Source organism: Tachypleus tridentatus, chromosome 10, assembly GCF_004210375.1.
Source record: "Tachypleus tridentatus isolate NWPU-2018 chromosome 10, ASM421037v1, whole genome shotgun sequence".
NCBI lineage: Eukaryota > Metazoa > Arthropoda > Merostomata > Xiphosura > Limulidae > Tachypleus > Tachypleus tridentatus.
In genome coordinates this window covers 136,167,868-136,185,017 of record NC_134834.1, presented here as the reverse complement: position 1 = coordinate 136,185,017, position 17,150 = coordinate 136,167,868, and the positions used below count along the sequence as shown (strand labels likewise).

The 17,150-nt window shown below is 32.1% G+C and overlaps 2 protein-coding genes across 4 annotated transcripts in view; one reads left to right on the top strand and one right to left on the bottom strand.

The window, feature by feature from the left end:
- The window catches only part of LOC143230404 (tyrosine-protein kinase Src42A), a 45,072-nt gene extending 35,937 nt beyond the window's left edge, over window positions 1–9,135 (top strand). For both annotated transcript variants that reach the window (XM_076463914.1, XM_076463915.1), the window contains exons 7-8: window positions 1,105–1,261; window positions 4,783–9,135. In XM_076463914.1, coding sequence (XP_076320029.1) covers window positions 1,105–1,261; window positions 4,783–4,994 — 369 coding nt within the window. In that variant the 3' untranslated portion in view covers window positions 4,995–9,135. The remainder of the gene's footprint in view (window positions 1–1,104; window positions 1,262–4,782) is intronic.
- Window positions 9,136–9,428: 293 nt separating this feature from the next.
- Window positions 9,429–17,150, bottom strand: part of Hpr1 (THO complex 1-like protein Hpr1) — a 44,035-nt gene continuing 36,313 nt past the window's right edge. For both annotated transcript variants that reach the window (XM_076463913.1, XM_076463912.1), the window contains exons 19-20: window positions 13,294–13,432; window positions 9,429–9,808 (exon numbers count right to left, since the gene is read on the bottom strand). In XM_076463913.1, the coding sequence (XP_076320028.1) occupies window positions 9,531–9,808; window positions 13,294–13,432 (417 nt within the window). In that variant the 3' untranslated portion in view covers window positions 9,429–9,530. The remainder of the gene's footprint in view (window positions 9,809–13,293; window positions 13,433–17,150) is intronic.

Sequence of the window (17,150 nt, the reverse complement as noted above, 5' to 3'; positions counted from 1 at the left end):
TTTATTAATTTCTAACTGGTCAAGATCTATAATAAGCAGGAGCTTATTATATGTCATAAAACACAATATGGACAAATTTAGTAAAAAATGGAATCTCAAGTACACTTGTAAAGTAAAAAGCTATAATCTTTAATTTGTTAATCAGATGTTATGCTCAGCTGTTATGGACATATTCTATTATACTAGCTGGTGTCTATATACATTTTTCAACACAAATGAGGGCAGAATTGGAATCTGACAATATTGCACTGTTACAGTGTAGACAAAGGGCTTCATGTGGTATCCCACAATTTCAGATTACTTATGTCAGCAGTCATTCCTCTTATGCATATTGAAGGAAGGTAAATCCTCAACTCAAATTATAATTCTTTGTTCCCTCTTTCAATTTGAGTGCAGTCTGGAGAGTGATCCTACAGAAACAAAACAAGCAAGTATAAGACTTTACAGGGTGACTGCTTTAGAATGTAACCATTTTCTAAGACAAAGTGATTTTCACATTCTGTTCACAAGGAATTCAGTTAACTAAATGCAGAACACTTGCTCAAAAAAGTTTAGAAAATTTACCCAAGTAAAGATATGTTCTTTTCTGAATTCAGGATTTACTGCAGTCTGATCATTGTAGGTTACATAATGTATACATTTAAAATATCAAGTATTCAGGCTAGTTTGTACTACATGATTTATGTTGTTTTATGTGATTTTATCATCTCTATTAAACTTTCTGGTTTACAATACTTCAAACTTTTGACATTTTAAAATCATAATTATATGTGTATAAATAGTATTCCATATAAACCTATGTGTCATTACTTAGCCTAGCTGATGAGTTTTGGTATGGACACTAACTTATTGGGGAGAGAGAGATTGATTTGAAATACTATCTTCACATACTTTAGATATAAAATCTGTAATAGACAAATTAAGAAAAGTGTGGGACATCAGTAGTCTTTTTTTTTTTTATCTTGAATATTAGGCCTATTGGTGTGTGTATGTTAATGTTATGCCTTTTATATGAAGCTATTTTAGTTCAGTTTGATTGTAACAATAGACATGAATAACAAGCCAGATATGGGCATACATAAAGTAGTATTTCTCTGTTAACAGGAGGATGAATATGAAGCAAGGGTAGGAGCAAGGTTTCCTATTAAATGGACAGCTCCAGAAGCTGCCAATTACAGCAAATTTTCTATTAAGTCAGATGTTTGGTCATTTGGAATTTTACTGACAGAACTGGTCACTTATGGAAGAATACCATATCCTGGTGAGAAATGTTTTGTTTTGTTGATTTAAAGGACATGGAAACTTATAAGTAAGTTTTATTAGATAAAAAAGGCTTATCAGATTTAATAATTTGTAAAAATAACCTGTTTGTGAATAATTGCAGAATTGTAAGAGACTATGTTTGATTTAAAATTGCATGAAGAAATAACATGTTCAGTCATTCTGGATTGGCACAAAAACAGTTACTAGCATATGCCTTCTGTGAAATTATTTTTAAAGCACTGTATGGTTTGGTTTTTGGAATTTCGCACAAAGGTACTCGAGGGCTATCTGTGCTAGCCATCCCTAATTTAGCAGTGTAAGACTAGAGGGAAGGCAGCTAGTCATCACCACCCACTGCCAACTCTTGGGCTACTCTTTTACCAATGAATAGTGGGATTGACCGTCACATTATAACACCCCCACGGCTGGGAGGGCAAGCGTGTTTAGCGACTCGGGCGCGAACCCGCGACCCTCAGATTACGAAGCGCACGCCTTAATGCTCTAGGCCATGCCAGGCCTAAAGCACTGTATTGAGAAGCTATTCAATGGATGGGTGAAATTAAAAGTTGTTTGTAACAAATAATAGGAAATTGTGTTTCTTTTCAGTAATTATCAAAAGTACAATATAAATATATGAAGTCACCAATAATGAAAAGAAAGATACTGTTTTCATCAATTGTTTCACAATTAGATGGGGATATCAAATCCCCCTCTCTCATGTCATTATACATCACTGTGTCAGGTTTGGTGCTGATTGATAAAGAAATTTGGAAACGTAAAGAACAGACACACACACACACACACACACATATTAACATTTATTTATATAGATTCGGTTTTTAAAGATGGTACGAAGTGAGAATAATGATGTTTTACTGTATTCTGAAAAACCAAAATATTTTCAGTTTTGATTTGAACCAGAGTGGAGCTGTTTTATTCAATGGTTTTAGCTATTTAAATAAGGTTGAACAAAAATATACAAGCTGTTCAGTGCTTTTTGTGTGTTTATGTAAAACACAAAAACAAACAGCAAGTTTGTTGATGTATTTTGTACTTTATATATAATTTTAAAACACTAATTATCCTGAGTGAAAACAAAAGTACAGATTTACTCAATTCCCCTTCATGTTTAGCTTAATTCTACACTGTTATATATTAATAATGCCTTGTTAACACAGAGGGAATGGGATTGAAACAAATAATGTTCAAATAAATCTTTGATATATATACAAGCTATACCTTCTTACTGCAGGAAGAACTTAATAGTAACAAATGAACTAATGATACACTTTAATAAGTTTGCATTGATACATAGTATCTAGTTTGTCATTAATAAAAGTATATATAAATAATTTGATTTAGTATTTATATAATATTTTAGGTTGAAAATGTTTGGATATTTTGTGAGTGTTTTTAAAAAAAATCATTGTAAAATACTTCCTTTCACCTTTATGTTTCTTTAATTTTTAATTTTTCCTATATTATGTAAATGTATTGAATAGTCAGTTATTTTGTCACTAAGACTGAATATTGTTTTTTTGTTGATCAGAAAGTTTAATTTTATACATACTGTTAGGTCTAACTTGTTTTATTTTCATTATTTATTTATTAAATAACAGTAAAATCATTGACTGGTAGAAATACAATTTGTCTACACTTATAGGTGATATTTTTCCAAGTTTATTTGTGGACAATTTCTCATTAATTGTAACATGTTTTTAATAACTAAGCACAATGTTTTGTTTGAGTAGCATTTACTTTTTACTCGTGCATACAAATTAAAATGTTTTTGTGCCAACTGAATAAATTCCTGTTCCAGAACTTCTGTCTTACCAAATTTGCAAACCTCAAATATCCTTTGCAGGCGTGATTTGGAGTGCATTAAAAAACTTTTGCTTAGCCACTATGAAAGTTCAGAAATAGTTAAACCATGTAATTAAATGGCAAAATAAATGGTATGTAATTCTAAACCTATCAAAAACCCAAGTAATATTATTTAAAAGAGCACGAAGCAATGCACATAAGATCCATAATCTCTAAACCTCACACTTTACACAAATCTATTTTTCAAAAACCATAGAATTCCATTGGTTAACCATTAATAAAACCATGTCTCAGAAATGGAAAAGAAACCACCAAAAACCGAGGCTATTATTAGACCACTTATGTAAGAGATGAAGATATGCTAAAAGGTCGAACCCACACACCATGAAATTAACTATATATATTAGTATATGGTGGTTGCATGATGCCATGTAATGTGACAATGAACATAAACCTTTTGTTCAGGAACTGGGATTGCTTGCAGACTTTTGGCATACACTTCAGTCATATATTTACACAAAAGCTATAAATTGAACCTATCGAAGAATGTATCCAAAGTCTTGCCACTATATTCTACAAAAATCAGAAAAGAGAAAGCCCTCTGTCAGCAGAGCTTCACAAACTTAACATAATCTTTTTGTGAATATTCTTTTAAATTTTCTATTTTAAAAGTTTTGCATCTTGTATAGCTCAAAATTGTGTTCTGTATGCTTCAGATGAAAGAGACATAGTTGTAGTCTGCTCTCTTTCAATGCAGTGTGCTTGGCTGATCAAAGTTTTCTATGGGTGATGATAATCATTTCCAGCTAAAAGTTCCTCCTTTCACCTGTGGTCTTATGAGAATGCCTTCTGATCTACTTCCAGACTTCAGTGATGCCCCAGTCAGGTGGCATTTAGTTTAATTAATCAGCTTCTTAACAAGTTGAACTAAGAAACTTTTAATAATACCGTAAGCAGGTTATTAACCTTAATATTGTATTGTTTTAGAAATAAAATTGCAGGAAAATGAGATGACAGTTTCTGGGTTAATATTGTCCTGTACTTTGGGATGGGCAGAAAAGTTCTAAAACCAAAATCTACAAGAACATTATTTACAGCAAACAAGCCCTTGGAGCTGTGCAGAAATCAAACTTACAAATAATTAATTCTTAAATATTTTGAAGTGAAAAAAGTTGAAATAGTTAGAATTACTACTTTTACTTACTTGCATTTAGAAATTTAATATACAAGCATGCACTTGATACTGAAAGCTGATCATTGGTCATAAAAGGGTTAATGGTGTAGATGAGAAATGGTAACAAGTGGTTTAATTGAGTATATTTACTTCAGATTCAGGTTTTCCTTTTTAATCTGTGTAGTTTGTTTGATATATATACACAGACAAGAAACAAATATGTCACTTCCTGTACTACTAATTATAAGTTAACATTGAAATTACTAATTACAGTATTTTTTATTTCAATAAATGATCTTTAATTCAAAAGAAATTGCATTCAAAGTGCTTATAACAAGACTAGCTATTGGGTTTTACATTTTAGACTGAGCTTCTCAATCAGTAAAGATACAAGTGTGGACTAAGTGTTAGGAGCTGGAACGCATTCATTTCTTAATGCAACAAAAAAAATGGCACATTTTCTTTTCTGGTAAAGAGTTGTACATGTGTGATTGAAAATGATACATTGTTTTAAATTTCAGGTATGACTAATGCAGAGGTCCTTCACCAAGTGGAACATGGGTATCGCATGCCTTGTCCACCAGGTTGTCCAGTGACACTTTATGATGTTATGTTGGAATGTTGGCACAAGGATCCTTTAAAGAGACCTACCTTTGAAACCTTACAGTGGAAGTTGGAAGATTTTTTTACCCAGGAAGGATCAGAATATAAGGAAGCTTCTATTGCTTACTAACTGGGAAATTCTGAATGAGACCCATTAAAAGTGGATTAAGTGATTGCACCTTTGGTGGTCACATGTAGCTAGTAATTGAACTACATGAAAATAGAGTTACCATGGTTAGAGTATTGTTGCATACTTTGGCATAATTCTGACTTAATGGTGAACTGCCCTGCCCATGTTACAATAATTCCTACCCATATTTTTATAATTTTGTAGAATGTGTTTTTGCAGCTGTTTATGATGTCCATTTCTCTGTTGTGATTAAGTTCATCATATTCTTTGAGTAGAAAATGACATGGATATATTTTGGGTTAGAATAATATAAAACGTTGATTACGTAAGTTTGCTCATTTGGAATTGAATTAACATAAGTTATCAGGTAGCATAGTTATGAATACAATCAGTCTTATAGGTATGACTGAGTTATTATGTCCTTTACTATTACAAGTGCAAGTTGTCAAAGTACCAAGTCAGTTCATCCTTGTCTATAACAAATACAAATTGTAATATTGCTGGAACAAGTGGAAGTTGTCAAGTTACTGACATAATTATATTATTGTTCATACAATTTAACAAATTGGGTCACACTGAAGATTTAAAATGTGATAAATCAACTTTTGTGGTTTTGTATGGAATAAGTATAAACCTGTGCACAAAAAAGCGAATTACACCTAATTTGGCAAAGTGAGTGAAATAACATTTATAGTGTGAGAAAGTGTTAGAACGTTTAGTATAATACTATAATTATTTATTTTAAATAAGTTGTAATAATTTAATTATTCTTTTAAGATGGCTACTCTATAAACATTTAACAAAATATAGCCAGAGATTGAGGTTAATGGTTGGCACAGAAAAAGAAGATGGGAGGAAGGTGAGTTTCAACTGAAGAAGTTCATGAGAAGGTAGAAGAAATGACAGTAACCTCAACAGTGTTGTACTTGTATAAAACTTTAAGCATTTTGAACAGAACAGCAGTTATGAAAAAATGTGGTTAAATAGTCTTCTATGGCACAGAAAAAAGTTCTTTTAAACTAAAAACCTTATATGACAATACTTTAAGAATTATAAACATTATCTTGTGAAATGCAGAAAATTACCTAGAAAACTACAAACCTCATCTTATCTGTTTTATGACATACAATGAAGTGTTTTACAAAATTACATCGTATAATTTTCTTACTTATAAAATAATCCTAGTTACAGTTTGCCCTCCCCCCCATGATTTGTATATTCATTTTTATGAGCCATTTTATCTCAGTAGTTAAATAACTTAGTTAACCTGTTATTAGAAGCACTGAAAGTTTCACTTACTTGATTGAATCACAATGTAGTTAGGGTAAAAAAAAATCAGAAACTTGGATTTTTGTTTAGAATGATTGATAGTTAAGATCAAATGGTGGAAGGAAATGTAGGGATTTCCATTGATGTGTAGATTAATTGGTAGATTCCTTAACTATACATGGCTGTTAGTTAACCTTGTTAAGTAAACTGATAACATTGTAGAATGTTTGTAGGAGTTAAAAAGACTGTTTTACAGTATTTGAAGTATGTGTTGTTGGGTCACTTTGTAATTCTTGTATTATTAGTGTAACTTGTAAATATGTATAGTGCTGTAGGTACTTCTAAGATAATGATTGAAATTTTAATAACTCGATAGATACAAGTTGCAATACATACATAGGGCAGAGACACAAGCTTAAGCCATAACTATTATATTTCCCATAATAATATTCTATTAACTCTTTCTGGACCTGAAAGGTGTCATTAGCTATTTGATTTCCTACTCATAGTGGAAAACACTTACGTTAGGATTAATTCCTAAATATTATCACATTTTTGGCAAAACAAAATATAATTTCATTATGTTTTTCTATCTTAAAATTTTCAACTTTTATTGTGAAACATCTTTCTGAGAAAACATTATACTTTTCATTTTTATTGTTGATCAGAAATTTCCATTTGTTATATTCAGTCAATTTTAACTTGATTTCCATTAATATATTTCTTTTGAAACTTTAATTTACTAATTGCAATACTACATCAGGCTATAAGTTGTAACAAAACATTGCATAAACTTACAATTTATCAGTGACCTGACCTTTCAAGATGGTACCTGATCACACAAGTTAATAACATTTTGTTAAAATTTATATCTACTTATTTTCACTGTTTAATTATAATAAATAGTGTGGTTGTAATAAATTATTTTTTGTTGTTTGAATAGGGAAAGCCTTCACAATTATATTCAAAAAGTAAATATTTGAGTCATTAGAAAATTCTACCATTGTTATTACACTTTCTAAACCAGCTAAGGCTTACCTGGTATCTTTTCATTGAAGAAAATTGCTATAATTTTCAAACAGATATGACACTGAAACACTTTGAGAATTTTTTAGTTTATTTAAACTATTTATTTCAATCTATGGTTTATTCTTAAGTCTTCTAAGTATGCTACTGCATTCCATTGTTCTCTTGAGGAGTTGCATCTGATCGCTTTGTCACCAAACCATAAATAACTTTTTTATACACTCAGCATTGATCTTGTAGCTGTTCATTGTTAGTTGTCTAATAGTACCCACCCTTTTCTAACTTTGCAGCTTTTAATGTAAATAGAAGCCTGCAATAGTAAATCATCATACAGAGAAGATAAATCATCAAGACTTGGTCAGTTGTAAGAAATGACAATTTCTTGGCAAAAAAACAATCAGAACTCTATGCTTTTCAATGGGTAAAAAACATTTAAACAAGACAATTTATTTTCAGATGAAACTTCTCAGAGTGGTGCAGGTGTGCAAGTTTGAACATTTTTTACATCTTTGAGAATTACACCAAGTAAATATCAATTCTAAAGTATTTTTGACTTCAACTTTGTTTAAATAGTGAGAATACTTATTTTGTACTAAAATTTTGAAACCTGCTATACAGTTATCCAGAAAGGGTTAATATGTGGTTTGCATTTAAAGATGTTACGTGTAAACATGAGATGAAGATATTGACAGCTAGTGTTAGTTTTATATCAGAATTTTGATGCAGTATGTTTTATGGTGCTTTTCACATAATTTGTCATTTAGTAAAACTAGACACATATGTACCAAAAGTTTTATTTTGAGATTTAAAGTTGAAGAGGGTTTTGACAACTGTGTAAATATTTTTTGTATTGCATGGATTTTATTGAAAAAACAACAAACAAAATCAAAATGCTTACAGTCGAGTAGTACCACATTTAAAAAGGGAAACTCCTCATACTTTCTGATGCTTATTGAAGAAATGTGGAGTTGCTTTAGAAATTTGGAATGTTTTTTGTAAACATGCTCTAGGAGTACTGGACTTATAGTTGTTTCATGTTTGACTTGCATCAAGGAGTAGTTAATATAAAGTTTAATGTACATAGCATTTAGTAGTACCTTTTTATTTAAGATAAAATTATTTTTTCATTAATTCATAGCTGGTGCTTGTATTTCATTATTTCTCATCAAACCACATTGTTCGTCTAAAAGTTTACTGCTAGAAATACAATATTTTGGAATCATTATAATTCTTTTTTGAAACTGTTAGAAATGTTATTAGTTAATGAGTTTTTACTTATTCTGAAATTTGACTTAAATGAGTTAATATGTATTTGCATACTGTAGGTACAGTGTGAGATATTCAAACTGAAGTTAAATCCTGCAATATTAAACTTTCCTCAGTGTTTGACAGCTTTTACTTTTTTGAAATATATATATATTTGTGCCTTTCTAACTATAGCATTATTAATGCTTGTTTTTTATTTCTTAATACTAATATATTTTAAGTAAAGGTTTGCTTCAATAACAGATGCTGGTTTGACACAGAACTATTCTTCTGTTGTTACAAGTGAAGTATGGAATTTAATAGTTCCTAAGCATTATGCATTTCTGAGCCATTATATTAAGAGATGTATTAGTTTACTCAAGTTAAGTGCTTTTTAAAGGAGGGTTTTCTGTAGTTTGAAACTTCTTCTCAAAAAATTAACCCATAATATACAATGTGGATTTAAATTTTTTATTAACCCAATGGTTTAGAGTATCTAAATGTTCTCTAGACTGTATAATCTGTTCTCTGAGGCCCTTTAGTAATTGTGATACTTCCTATTTGTAAGAGTTTTAATGGAATAAACATAATTTATCCTCTCACCTCATGGATTTTTTTTTTCCCATGCATGATTTTAAGTGAGGTGCAAATTATGTATTCCAAAGTATTTCAGTATAAGTAGGAATTATAAACAAACAAACAAATACCTATAGTATTCGAGTGCTTTTTGTCGTCCAGTGTATGTGATATCACTAGGTGCAGTTGTGTTCTGTAAAATTAACCTATTTTAGTAATAGATAAGAATGTGATACAAACTACCATTATTTTAGCAAATAATTAATTGATGGAGTTATCACAATGAGTAGAGTTTAAAAGAAACAAAACAAAACAAACTTTCATTAAAATATACATAGCTTTAATTATTCTTATAGACTGAGGTCATGGAAAAAATGTAATCATGTACACTTTAATTTCACTGTACAAGAAGATTAGATGTTACTGAGACACAGACAAAGTATTTCCTATTTGGCCAAGTCCTACACTTTCAAGCTTCTTCTTAAGAACAGTAACTGTGCTTTCCTCAGGTTCGTCTTCCATCCAGATGAGGAGCATCTGACTAGCTTGTTTCACAGCATCAGAATATTCATCCTGGAAGTATTGTATTTCATCTTCTTCAAATCCTAGAGCAGGTGCTAAGATCTTCCAGTCAGCTTGCAGTTTCTCTGCTACATACGTTAACTGGGTCTTGGTTACTAAATCCTGGTTCTTATCACCTGGGGTGATAATCAAAATCACAAAATTTAAAAAATTTTTATGCTGTGCATCCATTCCTTAAAGATAATCAATTTCATGATAATTACTTTAACAAAACTTCTCAGTCTGTTCTACCTAGAAATAGAACTTTTAGTATTTAGGTAAGTATTGGAATTTGTACAGTCTTATTCTTGAATGAGTTGTCAGTAAACTAATTTTTCAAATGATGTGATTTCTAAGAATTTAGTTCTTTTCTGCTTTACTGAAGAACTATTTCTCACTAGTGAATAAGAAAGCAGTTTTCATATCCTTAAACTATTAACATAAGAACATTTTTACTTCCACAAAATTAAAAACGTGTTCATTACTATAAAAATGAAAAGATGATCACTAGAAATGTCAAGTTGAATACATTTTAGAACACTGGCTACTGAATGATTCACTTTCAACTAACATACTACTCCCAGGTTCCCATGGGTCATTGTTTTATAACATAGCTAAGGCAGTATTCTTTAGCTCTGGCATCTTCCATCATTGATTGAGATTCTGAATTATCCTCGTCGTTATAAAGGACCCAGTTCCATATCTAGGGAAATGAGCATATTATGTGGGAGCAATATTTGAATTAGGGTTGGCTTGTTTCAAATTTTGGGTAGCTACACAAAGGGCTGTGTTAGCCATCCCTAATTTAGCAGTGTAAGACTAGATGGAAGGCAACTAGTCATCACCACCCACAGCCAACTCTTGGGCCACTCTTTTACTAACAAATAATGTGATTTACCATCACATTATAATGCCTCCATGGTTGAAAGGGCAAGTGTGTTTGGTGTCACTGGGATTCAAACCCATGACTGTCAGATTAAGAGTCAAGTGCCTTAACCACCTGGCCATGCCGGGCCATTTGAATTAGGAAGTATGGGAGAAAGGGGCACTTAAGTCATGCATAAGACCAAGGTGTAGTTAAGTGCTAGAGTTAAACAAGGAGTTCCCCTCTTAAAATCCTTTCTGGAATAAGTCATAACCATAAATTAACCAAGGTAAGATGGAGTGAAAATTGTTCCCAAGTCATCACTCCTAGCTATTTAAAAGACATTTCCTGGGAGTACCCTAGCACAAAGATTTTCTTGTGACACAACAAAATGATATCCAATTCAGTTTGCACTTGGCCTTTATTTCAAAGAATATTTCAGAATCAAAATTCAATAGCTAGGAACAATTTTTGTTGTTGACTTATTATTTGATATGTCACTGACTAAAGTTTCAAAGGAAGAGTAAATGGATTTGTGCTTCTGGTATAGAGAAAAGAAAAATGTTAATAGATATGTTGAATAAGTATTTCTTGGACACAATATCTGAGGATTTGTTTGGAAATTTTGAGAGGACTTAAAAATTAAGTGTTGCAAAACTTTTGCAAGTTTCAATGTATGAGCCAAGTACCAACAAGGAATCATTTTGCAGCACTGAGAGGAATGCAACCTTTACACTCCAGTGCTTAACAGTATGAAGTTCTGTTAACTGCAAGTTGTAGAGGAGTGTTCATGTAGAACTTGTAACATTGGGTGAAGCTGGACAGGGTGATGCAATCTATCTAGTATTGTTCCTCCAATGTTTCTAGAAGAGAAGATACTATTTAGTTGCTAGAGAGGAGAATGTACAACTTCCTTTGAAAATTTGTAGCACTAGACAGTTAGAGGATGTGCCTGTAATAGAAAGGACCATTCAGAATTATGTAAAACAAACCTATAAATTGCCCAAGAGTACAAAAATTAAAGACACTATTATGTTTCAAAACAAAATAGAAGTTGGGTTTACAACCAAGTAATTCATTTACCATGCAAAGAAGGATAGTCAGTCATGCTAATCAACTGCAATATGTGAATTTAAGAAAGAGTGACTTGCTTTTTTGCAAAACTTGGCTGAGAAACTGCTGGAAAGATGTTCTCTGAAATGTTCTACCATAAGAGCAATGAAGTATGTGGACATAAGGTTTATTATTAAATACCCATTGAAAGTAGCTAGAACACCTGAAACATCCTCAGTGCAAATGATTATTAACTCCAGTTGTTTAAACAGAAAATATAGGAGTGTTATTTAGTAGAGTTAAACTATGACCATAGAAAAGACAGACTTCATGGAGTAAAAGAATCCTTATAGGAAATCTGAAACATAAATCAAAATATTGTTGATCTTATCTCATGGTCAGTCATCAACAGAGAGGAATTTTTCAACCAACAAAAACATCTTAGTTGAAAGGAACATGATGCAAGTTGATAGATACACCTATCACAAAGAAGGTAATAGTGACATCTATGACTGCAAAGATGAGATACCAGTTATATCTGGATGAAGAAAAGAAAAAAGTTTCTTGTGGTGATCTGAGAAATAAAAACCTTCAAAAGAAGCTGACTGGCATAGAGGTAAGCAAATGAAAGCTGAAGTGCAGATCTGTTAGAGGCATATGATATTTTAAAACAAGGAAGGAGAAAATGAACCTTTTTGTAAAATCATTTTTAGAGCTAATTTTAGTTCAAACACATGTAAAAAATGGGAAGCTTGAAAAGACTTGAAGGTATATAGCTGTTGGCAATGTCTGCTGTGCTTATATTTGAAACCAGTCTAAACTAACTTTTTCATTATATGTTACCACATGAGTAAGTATTCTGAAATCATATATTATAATATCACTTTGTTATATTTTGCTAGTTACTGTATACCATAACTGGTTAAAATGTTGACTGCAGTTTGGAAGCTAGTACACAGTTTCATGTACAAGTCTTTCTCTTCAATTAGTGGTTTTAAGAAAAGGGAATCCACACATAACTAACACAGCATATACAGTGGTGTATGTTTAATTCTTATTATCTGCTGGATATGGTTTTGAATTCTTTCCTTTTGGTTGTTGGTGGGTAAAGCCTGGGAAAAGATATATGAAAAAACAACAAGTAGCTATTTGTACAATATGTTTAGTATAACAAACATGACAATAATACCTTAGCAAATACATATTGAAGAGTTATTTGTGCTTTAATTTACAGGAACATCATTTATTTTTTGACAGCCTTGGTTCCAGAGCCTTGCCAGATTATCCATTTTGCAACACCAACAAAGGCTATGCAACAATAATTCAATAATAAACTTCTGACCCACTAATTATACCCCTCCTGTGTGTCTAAAGGACCATGGACTGCTAGAAACTTAAATAAAAGAAATATTAAATGTGAATTGAATTCATTAGTACAGTATAAATGAAAAAGGTTTATTAAGTACTGTACTTACAAAGAATGTTGCAGTAGTACTTCTTACAAAGTGACAAATTTTAGAATTTTCCTGAAATTGTAGAGCTAATAATAAAGGTCTGGAAGTTGAGAGCCGTCAGGATTACTGTCTGTTTCATCATGGACTTGCAATGTTGTATCATCTCTAACAAATTACTGCATTCTATGACACATTTAGTGGATTTACTCTATTAGTTATGCAATAACTGAATCACTACTACTGTACTTACCTTTCTTTGCTTCCTCTCTCACTGTTCCATCTTCAGAATTCTTCAATAATTCATCATCACTGTCCTCTCCACCATCTCCAGCCATGGATGTTACCTCTGTTCTCGATTCATCTGATGCAGACTGACTAGGCTGTTGGTGCTGGCAGGGATTTTAAAACAATCTTTCAGGTTTCAGACACCACAGTCTGAAGAGCATTTATAGAGCAGCAATTGGTATAATAGCAAACATTTCTTTACCCACAAGTTTGGCTCAAGATCAAACATTTGTTTTATTTAATTTGTTATTGTTTTTATTTTGAATGAGAAAACTGATGATTTCTTTACACATACATTAGTGAAATCCTTAGTTCTCTAAGTTATGGAACTATTTGGCTACATTAAATAGAAAAGATTTGACAGGCTGGTTGCCACTTATAAACAACAAGCTGAGTGTCCTCCATATAACAGAAAATAATGATTGATTTTTCTTCTGAAAAGTATATATAAATGTTTTATAAGTACATTTTCTAAAAACTAATTATAACCTAGTAACAATATATGTATGGAGGATGATTATCATATTTCTAATATTTTATGAAAACATTTTTCATGTTTATTTGGTCATTTAAGTATTACTTGATTAACATTTTGATAACAAAACAGATTCTCAAAGACATATTTCTACTTGGTCAATTGTATGATGCTGCAAATTATTAATAGCAATGGTAAAGATGGTTGGTTGGTTTGGTGTTTTATGGCATAAAGTAGCTAGGCTATCTGTGCCAAACATCTGGTAAAAAGTTAAAATTAAAGTAAAACAAAACAATGATTAAAAATGGCATTGAAACCAATATTTATATCTAGTCTATAACAATAAGAGAAAAACAACAGTAATACAAGTTGTAAAGGACTTGCTGTAGCATAATTCTAATTATCATAACTTGCCAGGAAGACTAACAGGTATGATCAAAAACCAATGTCAGTCACCTGAAGTTTGCCTTTCTAGTCCTGGTTTCAAGTTATTTGATGTTATGGCCATTTTCTAATTTCTAAATCGAACTAGATAATTTGATTTTTAGAAGGGTATCACATTAAAAAGGTACAATGTATAAATTAAAAAACTTAAATGGCATTAAAAAGACTAATGGCCTTTAAAAAACTAAAACATTTCTAAGGTGGACAGTGTCATCATTACCAATAACACTGTCTAACATGTGGGATACCTATGAAAAGTATCCCAGGCCAGTTTTTAAACCTTCCGTTCCATGTGGCAGGCAGGATTCCACCATGGATGAGGATATCATGGAAAATATGTTGAGGTTTTAGGAATACATTGAGCAGCTGCTTTTATAATACAGTCAGCTACTGCTGCCACAGTCATCTATAGACGGCAAGAGCAGTGAAGAAGGGCCAGTTTGCTTGATCCAGCTTCCACCTGAGAACATGGGTCGGGTGGCATTAACTACGGCCAGTCTCTCTCACAATTACAGGAAAATGATCATTGCTTCATGGATTATTATCAACCTTCAAAGAAAAATGGGACAATAGTGAAGGGGAGCAAATTGAGAGATCAACAGCAGTAAAGAACTGACTAGGTGCATGAAACTAAGTAGAAGAACCAGTATTGAAAAGAGAAAGGTTGTGGTGATCATAGAGCATACACTCTATGGAATGACCCCTCCCTATTAATATCAGCACTTCCCCAGAGGGGATAATGTTCATTAAAATCCTCCAGGATTAAAAAGGGAGACAGCAACTATTCAATGAGAGCCTCAAGGTGTGATTGATCATAGGTCTCTCCAGGTGACAGATATAGAGAACAAACAGTGATGGTATGACACAAGGAAATATGGATGGTGACGGCATCCAAGGGTGTGTCAAGTGGTAAATACAGGGTTGGCACATGCTGATCAACCAAGAGTGCCACCCCTACAAGCACTCATCGATCACACAGCCTGTCATTTCTGTACAAAGAAAACCATCAAAAGGTGACTATATCGGCAGGTTTCAGAAATATTTCCTGTAAGGAAAGACATACAGGATGGTAGGAAGCAATCAGTGTTTTGATGTCATCCAGATTAGAACATAAACTTTGACAGTTCCATTGTATCAGGGTGGCCATTTTTATTTGTGTGTAGGCGAATTGGGTGGACAACCCTTCTGTTTATGACCACATCTTTTTTCTTTACTGTCTTTATTCGAGGGAGGCCTATCGATCTTCATAGATCCTGCCCTGAGTCGATTAGAAAAGGTCTTTGCTGTTGGAAGAGGATTCCAGTGACTGAAGATGTGAACGAATGATCGTTTTGCACCTTGGGGTGGCAGAAGAAGATGTATTGGAGGTAGTGCCTGTACCCGTAACCAAAGGAAGTGGATCTTGGATTTTGCTGTAATGTATGTAAGGGACAGAGATGGGAGTTGAAGTTGATTCATTAATTTTTTAACCATGGAGGTCAAAACTTTTCATTTGGAGGCACAGAGAGATCCATCTGTATTCCCACTGTAGTAGTGGAATGTACAGAAATCCACACCGAGGGGGGATAAAGACAGTTATTTTAGGGTCTTCTCTCTGGACTGTCTTCCTAATTTTGGTTTTATTAGCCTACTTAGCCGAAGGATCAAATTTTATTTAGTGCATTTTCAAAAACTGAAATGTGCAATTAAGTATAGAGTTGTAGTCAAGAGTTCCAAGTGGACAAAATTTGGTGATGTTGCATCATCATGTCTTCTCGACAACCAAGCAAACATAATGGGAAATTTCAGGCAGTAAAAATTATGATTTTTATGCACCAGCAATGTCAAACATGGGGTGCATGCATACCTGATTTGATTTTATTACTCATCACAATCTCTACGAATCTACTGTCAAATCTAATTATATGCTTAAAGTAGCTATGTGGCTGGAAGATTTTTTTAAAAGACAAACCTGTTTGTAAGGGAAGAATGCACCACCATTTTGGGCAAGTTTCATGTTGATCAAGAGCTGAGATACCAATGTGACAGCTTTATATAGTAGATGTAATAGAACATACACATAAGATGTTATATAGCCAACTTATGCAGTTAAACTACCATGTAACATTACTGGTACAACAAAAATTTCGATCATCAGAATTTGTACAGCTAAACTGAACATATGTCATCAGAGGTGAAAAAATTCAAATTAAAGACCAAGAACAATTCTAGATACTTAGAAGTTTTTAGAATATATGTTAGAAAATTAAAAGAACAGAGAAAAACATGCAGGCCCTATAAACAATTAAGATTAGAGAAGTGTAATTATTAGTAAATCCATATTTCCAAAATTTTGTATTGAAACTTCCTGGACCAAAATCTTGATTTAATGTATCATTTTATCTTATCTTAATTTACACATATCTAGCGATTTATGAAACAGAGTTCTTGAGAACAGGAACAGTTAAACACCAATTCAGTTTTGTGCAATAACTAATCACAATCTGTACTTACATGATCCTCAACTAATGAAAACTTGTAAATATTTTTCTGTTAAACATTGCTTTGGTGTTTATGATTCTTAACTTTAAATCTCTAGTAGTAATGGTCAATAGATTTTAACACAAGAACACTGAATATTATACACACCATATTCATCACAAACAGTTTATGGATCTTCATGTGACTGTAAACCATCTTTATTTTAATTTCTTTTTGATTAAATCTCAAAAAAAATCAAAATTGCTCAGTTTGTACTGACACTAGGTATATACGGCAAATACAATTTATCTTGGTGAAACCATTAGCAAGATTCATTACTTTATATTCCTATCCTTTACAAAGCTTTTAAAAATTATAAAATTTCCTTTTGAAATAATAATGAGAATAACAAATTTTATGACTTCTATAAAGAAAGGTGTAGA